This window comes from Pezoporus occidentalis, unplaced genomic scaffold (assembly GCF_034315485.1).
Source record: "Pezoporus occidentalis ecotype Australia unplaced genomic scaffold, CSIRO_AGI_Poc_V1 ctg133, whole genome shotgun sequence".
NCBI lineage: Eukaryota > Metazoa > Chordata > Aves > Psittaciformes > Psittacidae > Pezoporus > Pezoporus occidentalis.
Window position 1 is genome coordinate 628,716 of NW_026913136.1, and position 20,280 is coordinate 648,995.

Consider the following 20,280-nt stretch of genomic DNA (forward strand, 5'->3'; position numbering starts at 1 on the left):
TCATAGAGAAATCTTTATTCAAAGTACAAGTGCTAGGGTTTGATATGATTCCATATAGGCTTAAAATCAAAATCTCTATTTTTTAGTACACAGTTGCCAATTTCTTATTTTAGTGGGTTGGGTTTTTCTTTTTCTTTTTTCCATCTGAATAATAAATGGGATCCCAGATTCTGCTGAAATACTTACAGACAGTTTATGGTGAAATGCGTTCATCAATTACTCATATTTGACGCCAAGCATTTCCTGGTACCTAACATATTAAGTCCATTCTTGACAAATTAACACTTCAGTGCAATTGTAACTTGCAAAGTTTTTGTATATTCAGAAATGGAAACAAATAGTCTTTCCACTATTAACTGGCATCTAGGACTGAATCTAAGAATCAGCTAATAGTATGATAATGACTTTTTACCCTTAGTTCTTATTTTTAAGTTCCAGCAGCACTTCCCTGGAAACTCACTACGTTTAACAGTATCTTCATAACAGAAGCTTTTCAATAAAATGACACTCTTAGCAAGCATATTCATGGCATAAATAAGCAGTGAAAGCACACAGGTAAGCCTTTAAAGATAAGTAACCTACATCCATTTAAATACTCTGCTTTTCCAATGCACGTTAGTTTTACAGCCATCAAAAGTTCCCCTGACAAAACATGATGAAAAGAATTTCTGCAAGATCTGAACGCTCTTGAAACATTATTTACCATCTCTAAGTAGTTACACAAGGGCCACTGTTCTATCCTTGCTTATGACTGCAATGGAAGTAACCCTGGGATAAAGCAACGTTTGGTAACTTGCTGTCTACTGGTTAACTGGTTGTGTTACAGCAGTATATTCTCAGATTCCTTGATATTCCACAGAATTCACACTGGTATTATGATACATATCTGAGGCACCATTTTCTAGTAGATGAGGGACCAGGAGAAATGACTGAAGGGACTAGTAAGAGACCATACATTTAAAGGGACATTGTCAAGGCTGATAAACTCAAATGTAATTCCTTGCTTTGTACTGTCATTACAGCAGTGTTGTGTCATAAGAAGCTGTAGCTGTGAGAAGCGTACTTCAGACACAGCATTTTGACAACAGGTCTACAATCAGAAGCCAGTAAAGAGTTTCCATATACAAGCTTCTTGCAGGAAAACTGTCTTTAAACAAAGCATGGCACTAGCCTAAGAATCTTTCAATTCCTGTTGTTCTCATTCCTTTAATTAAAAGCAAAAGCCTTGTAAGCAGCCTTTGAGCACTTTTAACACTGATACTGCCTTAAAAAAAAACAGTGCTTAATAAAGGAAATAAGGTATATAAACTGCAGAAGGGATACAAAGTTCACAAACACCTGCAGCACTACCTGATTGAATTTCACTATAATTAAAAGGACTATTAAAACACCAAACAGCAGGGTTCATAAAGCACAAAGAAAACAGTTTAGAAATCCCTTCATGGTTCAATTTTAATGACAATCTTTAAGTCAAACATCCAAGAATTCCAGAGTCTTTGTTACTGGAATATTATGTCAGCTTTTGGTAACAATGATGCTCTTAGGTATTTTTAAATTATAATACAAATTACTAGTATTTAGTATTTAAGCAAAAAGAACTGGAGACATTTCAGGTAAAATCCATGTCTCATAAAGGTTCATGAAACTTTAGAAATGGCAAAACACTGACAACAACTATCTAATGATATCATCTATTCACTTTCCATGTATGCAACCATAAATAAAAAATAATAATGAAAAAAATTACTTTATTCTAGATGCCTTGGCTTCTTAGGAGATGTCCTTAACATCTTTTATAAAAGGTCATATGAAATGGAAAAGCTGTTTCTAAACAAATGGATAAATACAGGCCATGACAGCAGTGCCACAGCACAAGCCCAGCACAGCCAGCCCAAGACCAGCTGTGTCCCCTGCCTGTGTCTGTGGGACATGACGTAACCTGCAGATAAGCCATATGCAGCTTATCATACCCTCTGACTAAACACAGCCTTACTTCTTATCAGGCAAATAGAAAGAATAAGTAGCTTGTACCATCTTATGACCTGGCAATAAAGCAGTTCAGAAGGGTAGGGACAAGACCCTCCTAAAAGGTCTTCATAAGCTGTAATTTGTCTGACCAGGCGACCTGCGCCACACAATCCGCTGCCCGTGCATCCTGGGGCGCTGCCACAGCAGCGTTATGTAACCACTGTAATACTCTTACACTGACCAGGAAGGCCAGACACTGGCAAAGCAAAGCTCGTTCACCCCCTCCTCCCTTAGCACTTACAACTGACAGTAACTGCAATTTGTGAAGTGAGGGCCTGATCCAGTGTTGTGCTGAAATCACTGAGCAGCTACCAGCGGCCCACCAGCACGCAGGGCCCAACCCCCATGGATCCCACAGGGCAGCGTTTTCCGTGGGGGGATGCAGTGCTGCCCCCCGCAGTCATCCCTCTGCCTCAGGCTGGCTCACATCACACCAAGCACAAAGGGGGTGCTCCCAGTGCAAGACAGAAGACATACAACTGCACGCAGGCACAGACGTCACAGGTGTCAGCAGTGACATCTTTAACACTTTCCTAACTGTTACACTGACGTGCTGCTCTACACCTTAAAAACGGGCTGATGCAAACCAACCTGATTCTTCGAAGAATGAGAGTTCAGCATAGTTGCTTTAAGTCCCAGCAGGAAAGAATATGCTAATTAGTGCTGCTGAGACACTCTCAACAGCATATTTGACTATTTAGAGATGAGGAGAGTGACAAACCCTCTACAGAAACGATGCGTTCCAAGTACAGCTCATCAGGAATTGAACTACTTGTGTTTCTTAGAAAAACAATGGACATTTCTTTTTTCCTGCTATCACTGTCCCAGGGTTTATCCCTGTTTGAAGCCAAACATCAATAAAAAGAGTACAACTTGTTTTGAAGGGATGGACAGAATGATTCGACACTGATGCACTTAGAACAGCTCCTTCTTGTCCTCTATCTCTACAGCATGTAAACTGGCCATAACCCCATCCAGGTAGCTTCTGGATCCAAGATTAACCTGAACCAGGGGCACTTTAGTCACGGATGTTTGTCATTTAGCACTGAACAGTCAGCTAAAATAACAATCACCATTTAAGCTGGAGCCAGAGCCAAGATCTCTGGCTGGGACTATAACAAGTCTTTCCCTTATATGCATATTAGAATGAATTTATTGTTTTACACTGAAAAACTGAACTTCTCATTCCAAGATGTTATGTTGTGTGAGAAGTTCATTCATTTATAGCCAGAAGAGCAAAGAGAGACAAAGTAGTGCAGAAATACCCGCTTTCCTTGGTGAATCATTGCGGGAACCAGTGTTTAGCTGCCTTCAGATTCCCAAGTGCTTCTGCTTCCAAACTATAAGTAGTGAAAAGAAGAAGGAATAGCAAGCATAAGAAATTGTAGCTGTTTCCTCTGCATGCTAAAAATGCCATGTCCGAAGAGCAAAGTGTTATTAACTTTTTATTCCTTTACAAGAGTGTGAGGTTTAAATGGAAAATACATTTACACTGCCAATGTCACCATTTCCCTTGGGCAGTCTCAATTCACATCACTATTCAAAGCATGACTAACTCTTCTAGTCAAAGAATACACAAAATATTAGGACACATTTTTAATGCAATAAAATACCACTTAAATAACTTTGTTCCTAAGCCATTTTCCAGCTTCCCCTGGATATTGAGATCCCCAACTGTGGGTCTGGGCTACCAGGCTCACAACTCATGAGAGAGACAAACTATGGCACAAGATGCCTGGGGGAGTTGGTATGAAATAAAAATTCCTTCATTTCTAACCAGCCCACATTTAGTCCTTCAGCAAGCGCCCTGTCACTGAAGACAAGTGCAATTTTCCCCACCACTTTCAATTACAGCCCTAGGTGACAATAACAAAGTCCTTTTCATTTCCTGGCTTCTGTGACAAGCAAGAAGTCCAGGTTAGTTTGGTCTAAGAACATACTGAAATGACAGCAGACATATTGCTGACACCCTGAACAAAGACTTTATGGACTTTATCTTCCTGCATGACATCTTTGTCTCTAAACTGAAGAGACATTAATTTGATAGGTGGACCACTCGGTGGATAAAGAACTGGCTGGATGGCCGCACACAAAGAGCTGTGGTCAATGGCTCAATGTTCAGCTGGAGACCAGTAACGAGTGGTGTCCCTCAGGGATCGGTGTTGGGACCGGTCTTCTTCAACATCTTTGCTGCTGACATGGACAATGGGATTGAGAGCACCCTCAGCAAGTTTGCTGATGACACCAAGCTCTGTGGTTCAGTTGATACCCTGGAGGGAAGGAATGCCATCCAGAGGGCCCTCGACACACTTGTGAGGTGGACTGATGCCAACCTTATGAAGTTGTCCTGGGTTCAGCAGTAGCAGTCATTTTTCCCCTTCTTGGTAGCTGGTGCAGTGCAGTGTTTTGACTTTCAGCTCGGGAACAGAGCTGATAACAAGGATATTTTGGTTTGGCCAAGGACTTTGTGAGCCTCATGCTCTCCAGGGGGGAGGGGAAGCCAGGAGGAAGCAGAGACAGGACACCTGACCCAAACTGACCAAAGAGGTATTCCATACCACAGCACGTCATGCCCAGGATGTAACTGGGAGTTAGCCGGAAGGGCTGGGGCACTGCGGGGTTGGAGGAGGTATCGGGCGGAGCTTGGGCGGGCGGGGGGGGGGGCGAGTTATCGGTCGGCTGGTGGTGAGATGATGTATTCTCTTCCCTTGTTATTTCCTGTATCATTATTATCATTGGTGGTAGCAGTAGTGATCTGTGTTATACCTTAGTTACTAAACTGTTCTTATCTCAACCTGTGGGAGTTGCATTCTTTTCGATTTTCCTCTCCATCCCTCCGAGAGCAGGGGGAGGGCAAGAAAAGGGGGGGAAGTGAGCGAACGAATTACCTGACTGGGTTTAAACCACGACAGAAGTTTAACCATGCCAAGTGCAAGGTCCTACACCTGGGTCGGAGCAATCCCAGGCACTGCTACAGTATTATTTTTTTTAAAAATAAACCTCCTAGTGGAAAAAAACAGAAATTAAATCTTTTATCTACTGCTGAAAATGGTGACTATTTTCCACTAGTTCAACAGTGCCAATTAGGCAAGTTCCTCTTTCGTTGTTAAAACTGTTCCTCTGAGTACCTGTTAGTGAGAAATGCATACAATTCCATCAAAACCAAAAATGAGCTCTAGAGAAGGTACTATAAAAAGACTTAAGAACTAAACAGTTAATGTCACATGATAGGAATTCAAGTTCCTATTATTTCACTAGACTTCACCACCATGGCAAAATCAATCTTAAATGAGACTATTACTATAACATACTATTACCATGACCAGCCTATTTCAGCAAGGCTACTGTTGTTTTCAGAGAAAAGCAGATGTCACATTGATACTTGTATGAACAGTCTGTATTTTCCCGTATGCTGCTGTCTTTATACACCACCAAACCAGATATATGAACAGTATTGGATTTGTCTTCCACCACCTTACAGCAACATGATTATGCCAGGATGGATTTCTAAAAAAGTCTGAACTTCTTTTCTTCTTTCAACACGTGATGCTAATTCCTGAAAATCAGTGTTTTTTTTCAGTGCTTCTTTAAGATCAGTATCAGGAGAGTTGAAAAGAAAGATGGAACACGGAAATACAAGACTCCTTTCACTCCCCCTCTTGTAGCAGATATTTGAAGTATTTCTGAATGGAAAAGGGATGTAAACTTATTAGTATTCTGCTAGAAGAAAGACAGAAGTCGACTACAGTCAAGCTTCTTTATAGAGAGCATTTTCTCCAGCAGAAATAAACAAAAACGCTTAGCAAGAGCTGAGACTAAATGCAGCTTCCCTTCAAGGAGAAGTCACAGGGGAACAATACACTCTGGGACAACACCATATAGTACACTCTATGCTGGAAATCACAGACTCGACTGAAAACTCTGAAACAGGCATCACTGTTTCAATGTCACAGATCAGTGTGCAAGTAAGCTCGAAGGAAAGAACAGGGGAAGGATCAATTTTAAAATCAGCAGTGCTCCTGGGAAGCCTAGAAGAAATGTGACCTTGTAATGTCCCACAGATAGGCATCATTAACATACTCATGCAAATTTCTGGTCAGTACTGGCTTTTCAGCTGAGTTATCTTCTTCTGTGATTCTCAAACTGCCAAAGCTCAAAATAAATATACTAATATAGTCTCAGCCATAAAGCCAACAGATCAATGTACTTATTTTTACTGTCTCGTTTGAAAACTCCCTTGACAAATAGAATTAACTTTTTTCTCTTTTTTTTCTACCTATGGACTGCAAGAAATCAGACCTCATTTAACCCTTAGGTACTTGGCATAGCAAGTACCTAAAACTCACGCATGCACACACTGAGATTTGGGTATTTTGAACATGACCGAAATGTCAAATTCACTTTTCTATATAAAGTTAAATTACAAAATTGTTATTTTACCAATGTTGTTGAACTTTCAAAGTACCCTGCAAATAATTTCCCCTTCTGTCTTAATCAGGCATGCTATTCCTACACTTATCTTGAACAGATATCCCTTTGACAGTGTTGGACTCTGCTGAGGTTAGTGCTCAAAAGCAGCTGAAATTGTGCTTGCTGCAGACTAGTAGCATGCAATGCAACAGCTTAGATGTGCTAAGGCACTTTGATAATGAGTTCCAGCAACTGTGTTAGAGCCTGAGATGTGTCAGAAGTTTAGCCATCACCACATCACAAAGACACTCTCATCACACAAAACAAGACTGAAGACTAATGTTGTTAACGTAATTTGTACTGTACAGTCAAAAATATGTGTGTATTACTATAGATGACTCATTTCTTAACTGTTTACCACCATTTCCTTAAGTTACTCACGTGAAGATAAAGGGGATTATTGTGATGTATCAGCATTCTCTATCAAGACTGCACCCTCACCTGGAAATGCATCAGCAATTTTCCTCCCTCAGACCAACTCTGAAGATATGTAATTTTTAGACCCAGAATTTGTGTTTGAATGTCTGTTTCTCCTTTTTAGACAGCTTACAACAGAAACTTAAATTTTCAAGATATCTTTTTTCTGTTCCTATGAAAAAGCCATTATTTATGTGAAATCACTTACTTAACATCCCTTTTTTAAGAAAATTAAATCCCCAGTTCTCATACTTGCGCAACCAGAGAGCTTCCACAGGAAGTTCTGAGAAGAAGGACAAAAAAAGACTCTTACCTGGTTTAAAATGCCAGTGAGACAGCACCTAGCAGTCTCGCCTATTAATCCTCACTGATGTGCTTACCTTCAAACTGTTCTTGCTTCATGAACACAGTGTTTTGCAGAGTGATACTCCATCAAAGCTGTGCCTTTCTTTTTTTCCCCAACAGTAATTCTGCTACTGCTTGCATCCCTGATGTTCAGGGGTCCCTCATTTAGCCATCTAAATCAAACCCGAGTTTGCTGACTGAGCAGCATCAGAACTTCAGGGAAAGACCCAGAGGATGTGGTCCTCTATGCCATTGCGAAAGGAGTTGACAGAACTGCTCATAAGGTAGGCTCCCTTGCTCTCACAAAGCTATATCCGGTGTGTGGATTGCAGTGTCACTGGATGTCTTTGTTGCTTTCAGAGCCTTTCACTTCTGAATAGCCTCTTTTCCTCTAAGAAACTGAAACTGCTTAAGAAATAACAGCAAACAATCAAGGAATCCCAGGCTTAAAAAAACGCTTGCAATTGCAAACTGAAAATTCTGTGCTCCAATCAAATACTTACAAGGACTTTCTGTCTACATCCTCTACATCCCATGGATAAACGTTGCAGTCTACGAACACCTGACAAAAGTTTTGTGAAAATGTGTAGCAATCAGCAAAAATTGCTCCGTTCTGTAGCTGGTGTTAAAGCATTACTCCTGTTATCACATGATTACGTATTAGCAAGAACCACCTCCACAGGACAAATCAGCCAGTAGCCTCACCAGCAAAATGAAGAAATACTGGAGTATTTCATGCTTACATCAGTGAAGATCAGGGAGGAAAATCAGTAAGAGATGTATGCCTTGCAATATACAAAGCCACATACATATATTTTTTTTTTCACTTAATAATATGGAGAATACTTCCTCCCAAGCACATATCTGCACTTTAAACAAATCACAAGCCTAACGGAGCTTTAATTATTGTTCAATTATTGTTTACCAGTGAAAGAACATACCATAACCCTCTCAGTTTGACTTACCTCTTTCGCCACAATCACAGACAGCTTTTCTCACTATCACCACAGTAGTTCGCATCATCACTGGATAAATTATTTAATGTCCTCACCAAATTTTTAATGTATTTGTGTTTTGAATATTCTTCAAATATGTCAGAAGTAGCTTCAGGAAGAATCACTTATTTGAAAATTCAAGTTCAAAGTAAATCACTATGCAGAACTTGAATCAGAAGAAGAATCTATTTAGTTCCCTGAAATACGCAGAACAAAAAAAAAAATCTGTAACATATTACAATAAAATAATAATAAACATGAGTATTTTAAGAGCTTAAAAATTTAAATACATCTTCTTTACTTGGAACGAATTAAACTACAGAATTTACCTATACAAAAATGTTTGCTAAGTTATGTATAAATATTTATTTCACAAGCTTCTGTTTACTTCAAAGTATCAAATTCTGTCTTCCTAGCCTTATGTCAAAACCCTGAGCCTAGATAAAAACTTTGAAAGCACAACTGAATGTTTCACCAAGTACTACATTTTCATCACCTGCACTGAATACCAGCTCATGCATTCTCTAAGAACCTGGAGATTTGGGTTGATCTCTAAGGCATACGTAGACACTGTACCCCTGAGCCTGGTCTATCCCCCAAGCTAGCCATAACTCCTTATTACTTCAGGCTCTTTAGTCAGTATGAGTGATACTACATGATCATCCTCCCATGGAGATCACTCCCTCCATGCAGTGCAGAAGAACTGAGTTGCAGCCTGCCAATTTTGTAAGACTACTCCACTGGCATCAAGATATTCCCCCAGCACACATTAATCATCTCTGCAGTTTTATACATGGGAAGACAATTCACAAAGTAGAACTGGAGGATATGAGATTTAAAACAAACTTTGTAGGGGACTCAAGAATAATTTTCTTGACAGTCTTAAGAACTGGTTAAAGAAGTGTCATGCACAGCTGTTGTGAACATAAATAGTTAAAAATATATTATGCAAAAGAGAGGATGTGTAGTACTTAACACATCTATTATGCATGTTTCGGATACTGTCTCTCACAGTATCCTTAGCATAGAATCATAAAATAGTTAGGGTTGGAAAGGACCTTAAGATCATCTAGTTCCAATCCCCCTGTCGTGGGCAGGGACACCTCACACTAAACCATGCCACCCAAGGCTCTGTCCAACCTGGCTTTGAACACCGCCAGGGATGGAGCATTCACAACTTCCTTGGGCAACCCATTCCAGTGGCTCACCACCCTAACAGGAAAGAACTTCTTCCTTATATCCAATCTAAACTTCCCCTGTTTAAGTTCTAACCCGTTATCCCTTGTCCTGTCACTACAGTCCCTAATGAAGAGTCCCCCTCCAGCATCCCTATAGGCCCCCTTCAGATACTGGAAGGCTGCTAGGAGGTCTCCACGCAGCCTTCTCTTCTCCAGGTTGAACAGCCCCAACTTTCTCAGCCTGTCTTCATACAGGAGGTGCTCCAGTCCCTTGATAATCCTCATGGCCCTCCTCTGGACTTGTTCCAACAGTTTCATGTCCTTTTTATATTGAGCACACCAGAATTGTACACAATACTCCAAGTGAGGTCTCACAAGAGCATCTTCTAGACACAATGTCCAGCATACAGCTAGACAAGTCCATAACATGTTGGGTAAGCAACTGGTTGACAGGTCAGGCTCAAAATGTTATAGTAAATGGATGCACTGGTGGCAAGTCACCAGTAGGGTTTGAGAGGGCTTAATTTCATGCTCTTTAATGTTTTTAAAAATGATCTGTACAGAGGAATCAAACGTACATTAAGTTTGCCAATGATACTAAGTTAGGACGAGCTGTAGGCTCCCTCGAGGATAGAGAGGCCTTACAGAGTGATCTAGATAGACTAGAGATGGGCAATCACCAACTGTATGAAATTTAACAAGAGCGAGTGCAGGAATCTGCGGTAATCCCGGTTATACATAAAAGATGTTAGAGAGCAGCCCTTTGGAAAGAGATCTGGGGGTTTAGGTTGATGGCATGCTCAATATGAGTCAACAGCATGCCCTGGCAGCTGAAAGGGCCAACTGTGTCCTGGGGTGCATCCAGCACAGCATCACTAGCTGGTCGAGGGAGGTGACTGTCTGCACTGCCCTGCCTCACCTTGAGTGCTGGGTGCAGTTGTGGGTGCCTCAGTATAAGAAGGACAACAAACCATTAAAGCGTGTCTGGAGAAGAGTGACCAAGGTGGTGAAAAGACTCAAGGGAAAGACTGATGAAAAGTGGCTGAGGTCACTTGTTGGGAAGGATATTATCCCAACACCAACAATGGAACAAAAAGGCCACATACTTACTCTATGGGGGAGTTCACTTTATTGATTTTGAAATCTTTCTATTTTATTTAGTATTTTCCTAAAAGCTACAGAGCCTGGAGGCAAATAATTACTTGAAAATGTCTACTTCATGGTCTTTGAAGGTGAGCATATCACCCCTGCACTTGTTGGAAGGTTTGGAAACATGACCATCCAAAGGTTCAAAACAAGAACAATACAAAACCAGTCCAGAAGTATTTTGTTAAAACTCATGCTTTTAATCCTGCCTCCCAGTATCATAATGGTTCACCTCATGATTTTTAAGTGTTCACAGCTGACTATGCTATGTATCAAAATAGTAATGCTGTCTCATTAAACTACCACAATTTGCAACTTGGATATGCAACATAAAATATTAATCACCACTTCAAAAGCCACTTTCATTCTATAATTTGTAAGAGATAATGCTCTCCTTAAGTCAGCTCCAAAAAGCAGCTAGTATCCACATTTTCCCCTTTTGTTTGTGTTTGAAGCAAACATATACAATGGAAACACCATTTTTTTTACATTTTGCACCAATTAGATGTTGGCAGTAGCTTGTCATCTTCTCTGACCTACTACTTCATTCTAAAGTCTGCCCAAAGAGATACTGAAGATTACCAGAGGTGGGAGATACACATTTAAGTATTGACCATGCTGACACATGAAAAAAATGGACACATACACAAAAGCATGTATCTATCTCCATTGTCTGAGTATAATGTGCACAACCTCATAACTGGGAGTGCTTGATACATATCATATACAGATCTGTGAATAGGGGATGCACTGCAGTAATTTCACTGCTAGCACCACAAGGACAAGTACAGCAGAGGAACATGAAATGAAAAAGGCTTACATGTCTACAGGGACACTCTAATTGGATTCAAGAATTTTAAATCCATCTCCAAATGCAGAGAAAGCAGGGAATGACTCACCAGCCTTTCCACAGAGTATGTGGAGGTGAAATCAGCAGGGAAGATGAGGGTTATGTGGGCAGAACTGCTAAAAAACAAACACATTTGTAGTGTAAAAAAGCAAGTACAAGTAATGCATTCATACAGCTCCTAAGAGCTTCACAGTCTCTGAGAGAAAACCAGGACTACAACAGAGAAAGAGTAATTGCCACATACAGCATCACCCTAAAAACAGCAAACTGCCAAGGCATCTGACAACACAAAAAGCTGGGTTAGTCTCAGCTGCAAGCTACTTTTCATGATGCCACTCAAGCAACTGAGCTGATAAAATTTGCATACCAAGTTAGCATTGTATAAAGGAAGTGTCTGTTCCACTGTGATTTTGTCCTAAGAGCAGCAAGGACACAGGTAGAGGACTGCGTGTATATGTAGGATGACACTGGGAAACATCTATTTGCCTTAGTTATTTGCAGCATGAGCTATAGCAGTCTGAGGGCAAGGCAATCTGTGCTGTTACCTCGACTCATGCCCTCCGGGACCTCTGCTGTGTGCAGCCCCCTTGAACACTCCCCTGGAAAAATACAGTATGGGTTATATTCAGGTTGCAGTCCTTTGCTTGGACAATTCTGTGCTAGTGAATAGCTCATATTAAAGAACAAAGATTATTATTTGCAATGCTGCTCTGCAATGGCATTAAGTCTTACGCGCAGAAAATTATAATAGCCCTAGAAAACACAAGTAAACAGAAGGCACAGAGCCTTCTGTGTATAAGCACAGATAAGCATCCTTCCTGCAACGTGACAGTGAAGTACACCATGAAGCTGATGTTTGATTTAAAAAGATTTAAGGACAAAAAACCCAAACTATCCAGTTTACACAAACAGTTAAACTGTAACAAAAAAGGCTTTCTGAAAAATTTAAAGATCCATGCAGCCTAGAAAATTTTTACATCTACATGCCCCTACCATGGAAGACTGCAAAGATCACAAAGACTATATAGAACCAGAGAGACATATAATGATACATGCAGTAAAATAGCATATTTGCTGCAGTTACCCCTACACACCACATCCTCTTATTACAGGGATATAAATGTCCCATCACATAATGAAAAGAACTTACGAGAACTGTTAATCATTTCTTCACCCCACTCATCAGTATATGCAGGCTTCAGTGCATGCTGAGCTCTGGTTGTCAGTATCGTCAATAGTAAATACAGGCTAAACCAAACACAGTACATCTAACTGACCCATGGAAAGCATTACCTACCTATATAGTTTAATGGCATGCCTCAATGAAAGCACAAAAGCCACACAATTAAAACTTAATAAAATATTAAGTGCAAGGAGCACAGGTATGAAAGCTGACATATCAAGAACAACAGCATAGCTCTAACACTACTCAGGGAATTGTCAGTGTCTCTTTTAATCCTTTTGGGCAGTACAGCAAACTGGTAACAGGTTTTTAAAAAAGGGCATTTTAATTTATTTTTCCTTCAACTTCTTCTTTAGCATTGAATGTTGACAGTGTGTTAAAAAAAAAACTATCATTTTTTAATCCTGAATTTCAGCTTTTTTTTGTTCTCAAAATTATTTGTGGTGTACCATTTAGACCCTGCATGCATTAGAAGAATTTCTGACATTAAAAATCATTTTATCTTCTATTTTTTAAATCATGATCCAAAAACAAAAGTCTCCCAAAAATTGCATGGTCAAAATACAAAATCCTAAGTTCGTTCAAGCTGTTCTCTGACCAGGGGTCTTTAAAACCTTTTGAAAACAAAGAATCCAGTTCAAAAATCAGGAACAATATATTTGTGGGTGGGGACAATGGTTAAAATTGCACAGACTGGCACTGTTTCACTTACATAGTAGCAGTAGGACTTCTGTACTTGAACCACTTGGCCAGCATAGACATAGAAGAAATATCCCATAGTCTTGCCACAGCTCCATTTCTGTTGAGTGGTTGCAGTCCTGATAGTGTAGGGCAAGATGTGCACAAAAGGCTATGTATCAAGGAATGACTTCTTCCTTTCATTGTAGCAAATACTGTAAAAAACATAGCCTCACTACCTAGGGTTTCTTCAAGACTCACTGCTGACAGACACATCCTTAATGGTGCTCTGATGCACATTCCACTCTTTCAATGAGAACACACCTCTTCAACGCTAGCTGACATAGCTTTTGCGTGAATAAAATAGAAGACACCCTAAAGTGCTTTTCTGATCTGATTTCAAACCTGAAAATCACATTCATACATCTCAGGGCCAAGTGTGCTCCACCCATTCATCTAGCAAGTTAAAAAAATCAACACAAAAAAGCAAATTCCAGAAGCGTCCCTGTGGAAAAAAAACTGTAACCTCTTGTGTCTTAAGCAAACCCATAACTAAAGAGGAGGTACACCAATCTGTTTCAAGAGAGCATGGTTCTCACCACATATATTAACAAATCTATAAATTCCTTGATAAAGTATTATTCATGAGAAGCAGTGTTTATTACAATTTGTCAGGCTTTTGTGAGAACTTTGGGAAAGAGTAGCCAAATCTTAAAAAAATTATCATACAATGGTTTGGGCTGGAAGGGACCTTAAAGATCATCTAGTTCCAACCCCTTGGACACCTTCCACTAGACCTTGGCCATTTCTGTGCAAACACTCTCATTCCAATAGAAGGATGGGGCTTAGGTGGCTGTCCTCAGAACCCTTTCCAAAGCAAAACAATTAAGTTGAAAAGCTGTTCTACTGGCAGAAGAAACCCCATCCATTGAAGAGTTATACTTGTAAAACTGCAGCACATCAAGTTCAGCCCTTAGATTATGATACCTTAACTTTCCAAGACAAACAAGCTCTAACTGACTCATCCAGAAAGACAAACACTACTTTTGATATTTATACCTTATGAATTATTAACTTGCTTGCTGCACCTAGATCGATTTTGCATGAAAATAAGTTTCTGGCACATACCTTGAAGACTTAAAATCATGCAGACTGGAAAAGAACTCTGAATAATTGGCTAGTGCTACTGAAAAGAGCAAGTCCTGTACTTTCTGAAAGTCATAAAAGATCAAATCAAGAATAATTTTCATGAGAGTTTTATTGTGGTGGCACTCTTCCCCACAGAAGCAGAACAGAAATTATTTCCAGTGCTCAAAGATACTTAAATTGTGTCCTCAGTGCTACTACACAACACTAAAGGTGAAAAACAAACCCTATTTCAAGATGTTCAGATAAATTGTCTTCACATTTAAAGGCTTTTGCACCCAATAATAACTGAAATTTAGTCAAAAAATAACAATTGATGGATAAATAAATTGCACAAATTACTAAAAAAAAAAAAAAATCAAACTGAAATCCATGAAAATATGAAGAAGGCAGAGTAGGGTGTAAATATTTTAACAGTGTAAAACACTTTCCTGACATCAGAGTAGGGGATGAAGTGGGGGGGAGGCAACATTTTGCTCCATTTTAGAACTTTTGCTTATGAAGGATTCAGTATGGTATCCCCATTTGACAAAGTGATAACAAACCCAAGCAACACATGACCAAAACACAGCCCAATGGAAATTATATCAATATGAAACCTGCTATTTTGCTGACAATGAACCCAGCTAGTGGCACTTATCTATTCTGAAATAGATGTGGATTCACTTCATCAACGCTCGTCTGGTGACAGGCCCATTTAGCCAAACCAGTGGTTGAACTTTCATTCTTTCAGGAGACTTTCTCTGGCATCACACCAAGCTGCCGGTGTAGGCTGCCAGTAGCAAGATTACACTGCTGCTGCCTCAGCAGCACCTCTGATGGGATGAAATAACACCCCTTCTTTGGTGGGGGAATGGTGATGGGGAAAGGAGGCAAGAGCAGATTGCTGCCCCTCAGTGTGCCCCAACTTCAGGTTACATAATAGAAAAATATTTTAAATGCCATCTACTCTTATAGATATGGCCTCCATCATGGGCACAATGTCATCATCAGTATCATACTGATTAGAATTACACATCCATGAACCATTCTGTCCAAAACTGCCTGAGTTTTCCTTCCACAGACAAATGAAATTATGCTGAACTTCAAACACCCAATTCTTACTTTTTATTCTCCCCCATGCAGGTCTATAAAGCCTCTATAAAGAGAAAGCTTGTGAAAAATGTTAGCACAGTAAATATGAATTTCCGTCTTCCCTCCCCAGGAGGAAAAAAAAAACAAAAAAAAAAGTTATTTCAATTTGTATCACTTCTGTGACAGGTTGGATGGATTCCTATGACATGTGCTATAACCTTAGGTTTAGAAAAAGCTACTGTTTTGTCTCCAAGATTAACTGCAGGATTAGATAAGCACTGAAGGCTAGACAATTCAAATGTGGCAAAGATCATGACAATAATACCATGCTGTAGCTCAGTTTTCTTTTGTCAGCATACCTCCATATATTTAAGAGAGGACCAGCATCATCATTGTCCATCAGGGACCACTAAGTGAAAAGATAATGACTACAAGAGTCACAGAAATTGCTATAAAGCAGCACAAAGCAAGACTTTCTAGTTCCAGAAGAAAAAGTTGCTGTAAAGGTGTTTTCAGCTGCCCCTGAAGCTATCACAGACCTCCACGGAGAAGAGGGCCACAGGCTTGCTTCATCAGAGCACTTCCCACCAAATGCTGCCAGTTCTCTTCAGATGTACTTGCAGAGTGACAACAGCTCCTTGAGGCCTGCAAAGCAGATTTTCAACTCCTTCCCTCCTGCTGAACTTTGAAAACTCAAAGACTTCTCTGACACACTAGTAGGTTGTGACAGCGTTCAAGCTCTTCGACCCTCCGTTCTCCACAACAAATGTGTAAGGCAACCCCAGCACCTCCCTTACATTTGCACTTGACAGCTACATAAAACTACAGTATTTTCTGCACAGTTAACCTCTGCAAAATCTGCATCAGTTAAACCTGTTTATGCTGCTTTAGCACTTTTATGACGCATGCCATCAATCAGTATGCTGATGGCCGAAGGGCATATTTATATGTTAAATATGCTGTTTTGCATGAATGAAAAAGAGCAGCCACTTCTTTTTCACTGTGTAATACTTCCAGTGAAAATGGAAGTCAAGACATAAAACATGATGCAGGCTGCGTTTTAAGCATAGCATCCACAGATATTTGCCTCCACAGATGCACAAAAAATTGCAGATGCATGTCAATCAGTGTTCCATCTTTATATATACATACATAAAATGGGAAACTGCGTATACTAAGTGGATACTGCACTGACAGATGCTTGAGAAATTCCCCCCCCCCCCAAGAAACCAACTCAGTATCTTTTTGTACACAAAGCAGAAGTTCCATCTATTAGGTTTAGAAACAGGGTTAGAAATTGGACCAGACTGTTTAAGCCATCAACAACCCAGAAGGGTTACAGAGTATTCAACTAAAGGGCAATTAAGATTAAGGTCAATTTTTCACCCTTTCAATTATGTAATATCAATAAAAGGACACAGGAGAATGATGCCAAATGTAAATACAGTATCTGGCAACCAAGCTAGAGTGCACAAACAGAAAGAATTTCCCTACCTGCTATGGAAATAAACCCCTCCACAACTAAGTATTTTTTCTAAAACCAGTCTTTATTCACAGATCAAAAATTTTCTCCCATTCCTTCATCTTAAAATTTACCACTCCACACTGAGAGAAACCAACAGAGAATGGTTTCTAAAAGCCTGTTTGGGCTCTATCAGAGCCACGCCACCCTGCCAATGGCTCTCTTTCCTCTTTCCTTTACCTGTTCACAAGTTTCCACACCACAAGAGGAGTGAGCTAAGTCCAACATGCTCTTTCAGGATGAAGGGAAATGATGGTCACAACTGATTTGTTTCAGTATGAGTTTAGCAACTGTAGAAAACATGTATAAAAGAGGATTGCTTCACCCATTCCAGATGGAAAACAAACCAAACACACCCCCTCCCCCCAAAAAAGCACACTTTTTATAGCATTTAAATTGTGACACAAATCTTTACACTTCTATTTGGAACTGTATTTTGTATTAATAATATTTTATATTCATAATAAGGATCATCGGAAGGGTTGTGGTTGGAATGGACCTTACAATCACCTGCTTTCAACCTCTGTGGAATGGGCAGAGACACCTTCCACTAGATCAGGTGGCTCAAAGCCCAATCCAACCTGGCCTTGAACACTTCTAGAGATGGGCCATACAACAGCGTGCCCCAACAATGAGGCATCCATTGTAAACTGTGATTAAGGGGTACTAATGTTACAACAAGTGTTATTAGCGTGAAAGAAATTAAACCAGAGACTTCAAGACTTCACAATGCTAAACTGGGTTAAAAGACACAGCAACCTGCAAAATAAGTTGAAACTGTTTCTAGTATGACTTAGGACTCTATTATAATAACACATCATACACAAGTTCTTACATGAATAAGAACCAAAGGAATAATTCAGAATTTTTAAAACTTCACATTTGTTTAGTCCTATCTGGAAAGCTTCACACTGGGAATATCAATCCATGTTTCACCTGGGGATTAATCCCTAGGCAAAAAGATTACTCTCTAGAGCAAGGTCAGCACGACTAAGTCGTGGATTTCTCACTCATACTGAAAACAAGCCAATAAACAGATCAGTCTTGCAACGTACTTGTGAGTCATTCTCATACATGAATGTGTCTTCATGGCCTGCCTACAAACACTCTGCTAAAGTCAGGCTTGGCCCAAAAATTCCTGGGTCATCTGATGCCAGGCTGCTAAATCTGGCATCTGGAACTTTGTATTTTTGTTCCAGCCAGCTAAAACTCTTCCTTCCTTCTAAATTACAGTATTGCTCACAATCACTGCAACAGTGTCATCTGAAGGACAGAACAACATTCACAGACCTTTCACATCATGCTCCCTTCAAAAAAAATTATTTACCTTTGCTGCTGAGGACACATTAGCTTACAATAATGGAGAACTAAGACTTCTATTATCAAAAAGTGAACTTCATCTTGTCTGCTTATTAAAACTGGATGACAGAGACACTGTAACTCTTATTTCTGGTACCAGAACTCAGCACAGCAATTATGATTCCTAGACTTCTGACAGCACTGTTGGTAGCCGTGGGAGAAATAACCAAGTAGCAGCAGCAGATGGGCACTGCAGGATGGGCTCATGTGCCCTTAACTGCTCCTTACCACACCTGTCATGAGGACAACAGGTTTCTTGTGAAGCTTTCTTTACCAATGATGCAGCACAATGTAGTACGAAAAGTGAGACACAATCTCATTCAATGCCTGCATGGGCCACACAGGACTTGACATATCCCATTGCATTCAGGAAAAACAGGTGTGGGAAGGTGTAACGGCAGATTTATCTTACATGCCGGCACCTACATACTGCTTACAGTTACCAGCGCTTACTGTTACCTGAAGACGCCTGCAACGGCGATTAGTAGGAAACTAAAGGGGGATTTTGCACTGAGTTGCAAACTAACAAACAAAAAGGCATACCACACTGGTTTTGGTCTCAAATCTCTAAATCGAAAGAAATTCCCCTGAGTTCTGTGAAACTATTTTAGATTTATCGACAAAGCACGCTGAGTCAGAACCTGATTCAGAAATTGTGCCCTTACAGACTAACACACAGATTTTACATTATGAAACAACTCAAAGACTGGTGAAACATCCACCCTGACCTTCCCGCAATATCACACCATGCCTAAAGCAACAGGATCAAACGTCATTATTCAGATTTCAGCCGTACTCTGGAATCAGAAGAGGAATAAAGAGAAAGAAAAGAAGGTCGTGTTTATTGTTGATTTACACAGTTAGACTCAGGAAACGCAGATGGAGACACGGCAACAACCCTCGGTAAAAGAACGGGAAGCCCACGGCGAGTGTCTGCCACGACTGCCTCCCGCGCTAGCTCGAAGCACCGCGCTGGCTCCCCGGGGCAGCCCAACACCCCCTCCCTCGCTCTGGGAGCCCCTCCCCGCCTGCCGCAGCGCGGCCGGGATCGGGGGCGGGAGGGCAGCACACGCATTCGGGGAAACGCGTGCAAACGCGTGGTCACCCGTGCAGCCGCCCCGCACGCGGGCGCACTCACGCACCGTGCACGCTCCGGCACGTCCACGCAAACCCGCGAACTCCTCGCGCACCACGCGTACCCCTGGATGTGTGCGCACCCCGTGCACATTCAGACGTCCCGCGCACGAGTGAAACCCCGCGCGCACTCACAGGCAGCGCACACGCGTGACTGCCCACGCACACTCATGCTCCGCGCACGCAGCACACCCGTGCACGCACACGTGTGCACGGAGCCCCCCGCACCCCGCTGCCGAGGGGCTGGGGGGGGGGAGGTACTACCTGGGTCGCTTTGTGGAACTGCTTCTTGAGCCCGGCCACCGACATGGCGAGGACAGGGCGCTGCGGCCGAGACGAGAAGAGGGGAGCCGGGGAGAGCCGGGGAGAGCCCGGGGGAGCCGAGCGCAGCCGCTGGGAGCTGCTCAGGTCCAACCGCCGTGCAACCGGAGCACACTGACCGCACTCGCACACCTGGCAGCGGATGCCAGACGGCGGCAGCGACGGTGCGGAGACGCTGTGACGTCAGGGCGGGATGCACCGCCTTCCACGGGGCGCGCTAGGCCGCCCTCGCCCCCTCCCGCACGTGGGGGCAGCTCCGGTGGCCTCCAGCCCTGCGCAGTCGTTGGCTGCGGGAAGCCCTGCCCGGCACCCCCGCCTGCCCCTCAGTGCCCCCCTGCTCACGGTCTCTCCAGCACCGGGCTTGCGGTCACCCTGCAAGCCCCCCCCCTTGCTGCCATCGCCACCCCCCGCGCCGCTGTGGCCACAGACGGGGG

The 20,280-nt window shown here is 41.6% G+C and overlaps 1 protein-coding gene across 1 annotated transcript in view; it reads right to left on the minus strand.

Annotated features, from left to right (window-relative positions):
• The window catches only part of SH3GL2 (SH3 domain containing GRB2 like 2, endophilin A1), a 94,620-nt gene extending 74,730 nt beyond the window's left edge, over positions 1-19,890 (minus strand). Inside the window, exon 1 of the mRNA XM_062609000.1 lies at positions 19,790-19,890. Within this exon, the coding sequence (XP_062464984.1) occupies positions 19,790-19,834 (45 nt within the window). The 5' untranslated portion in view covers positions 19,835-19,890. The remainder of the gene's footprint in view (positions 1-19,789) is intronic.
• Between the last annotated feature and the right edge of the window lie 390 nt (positions 19,891-20,280).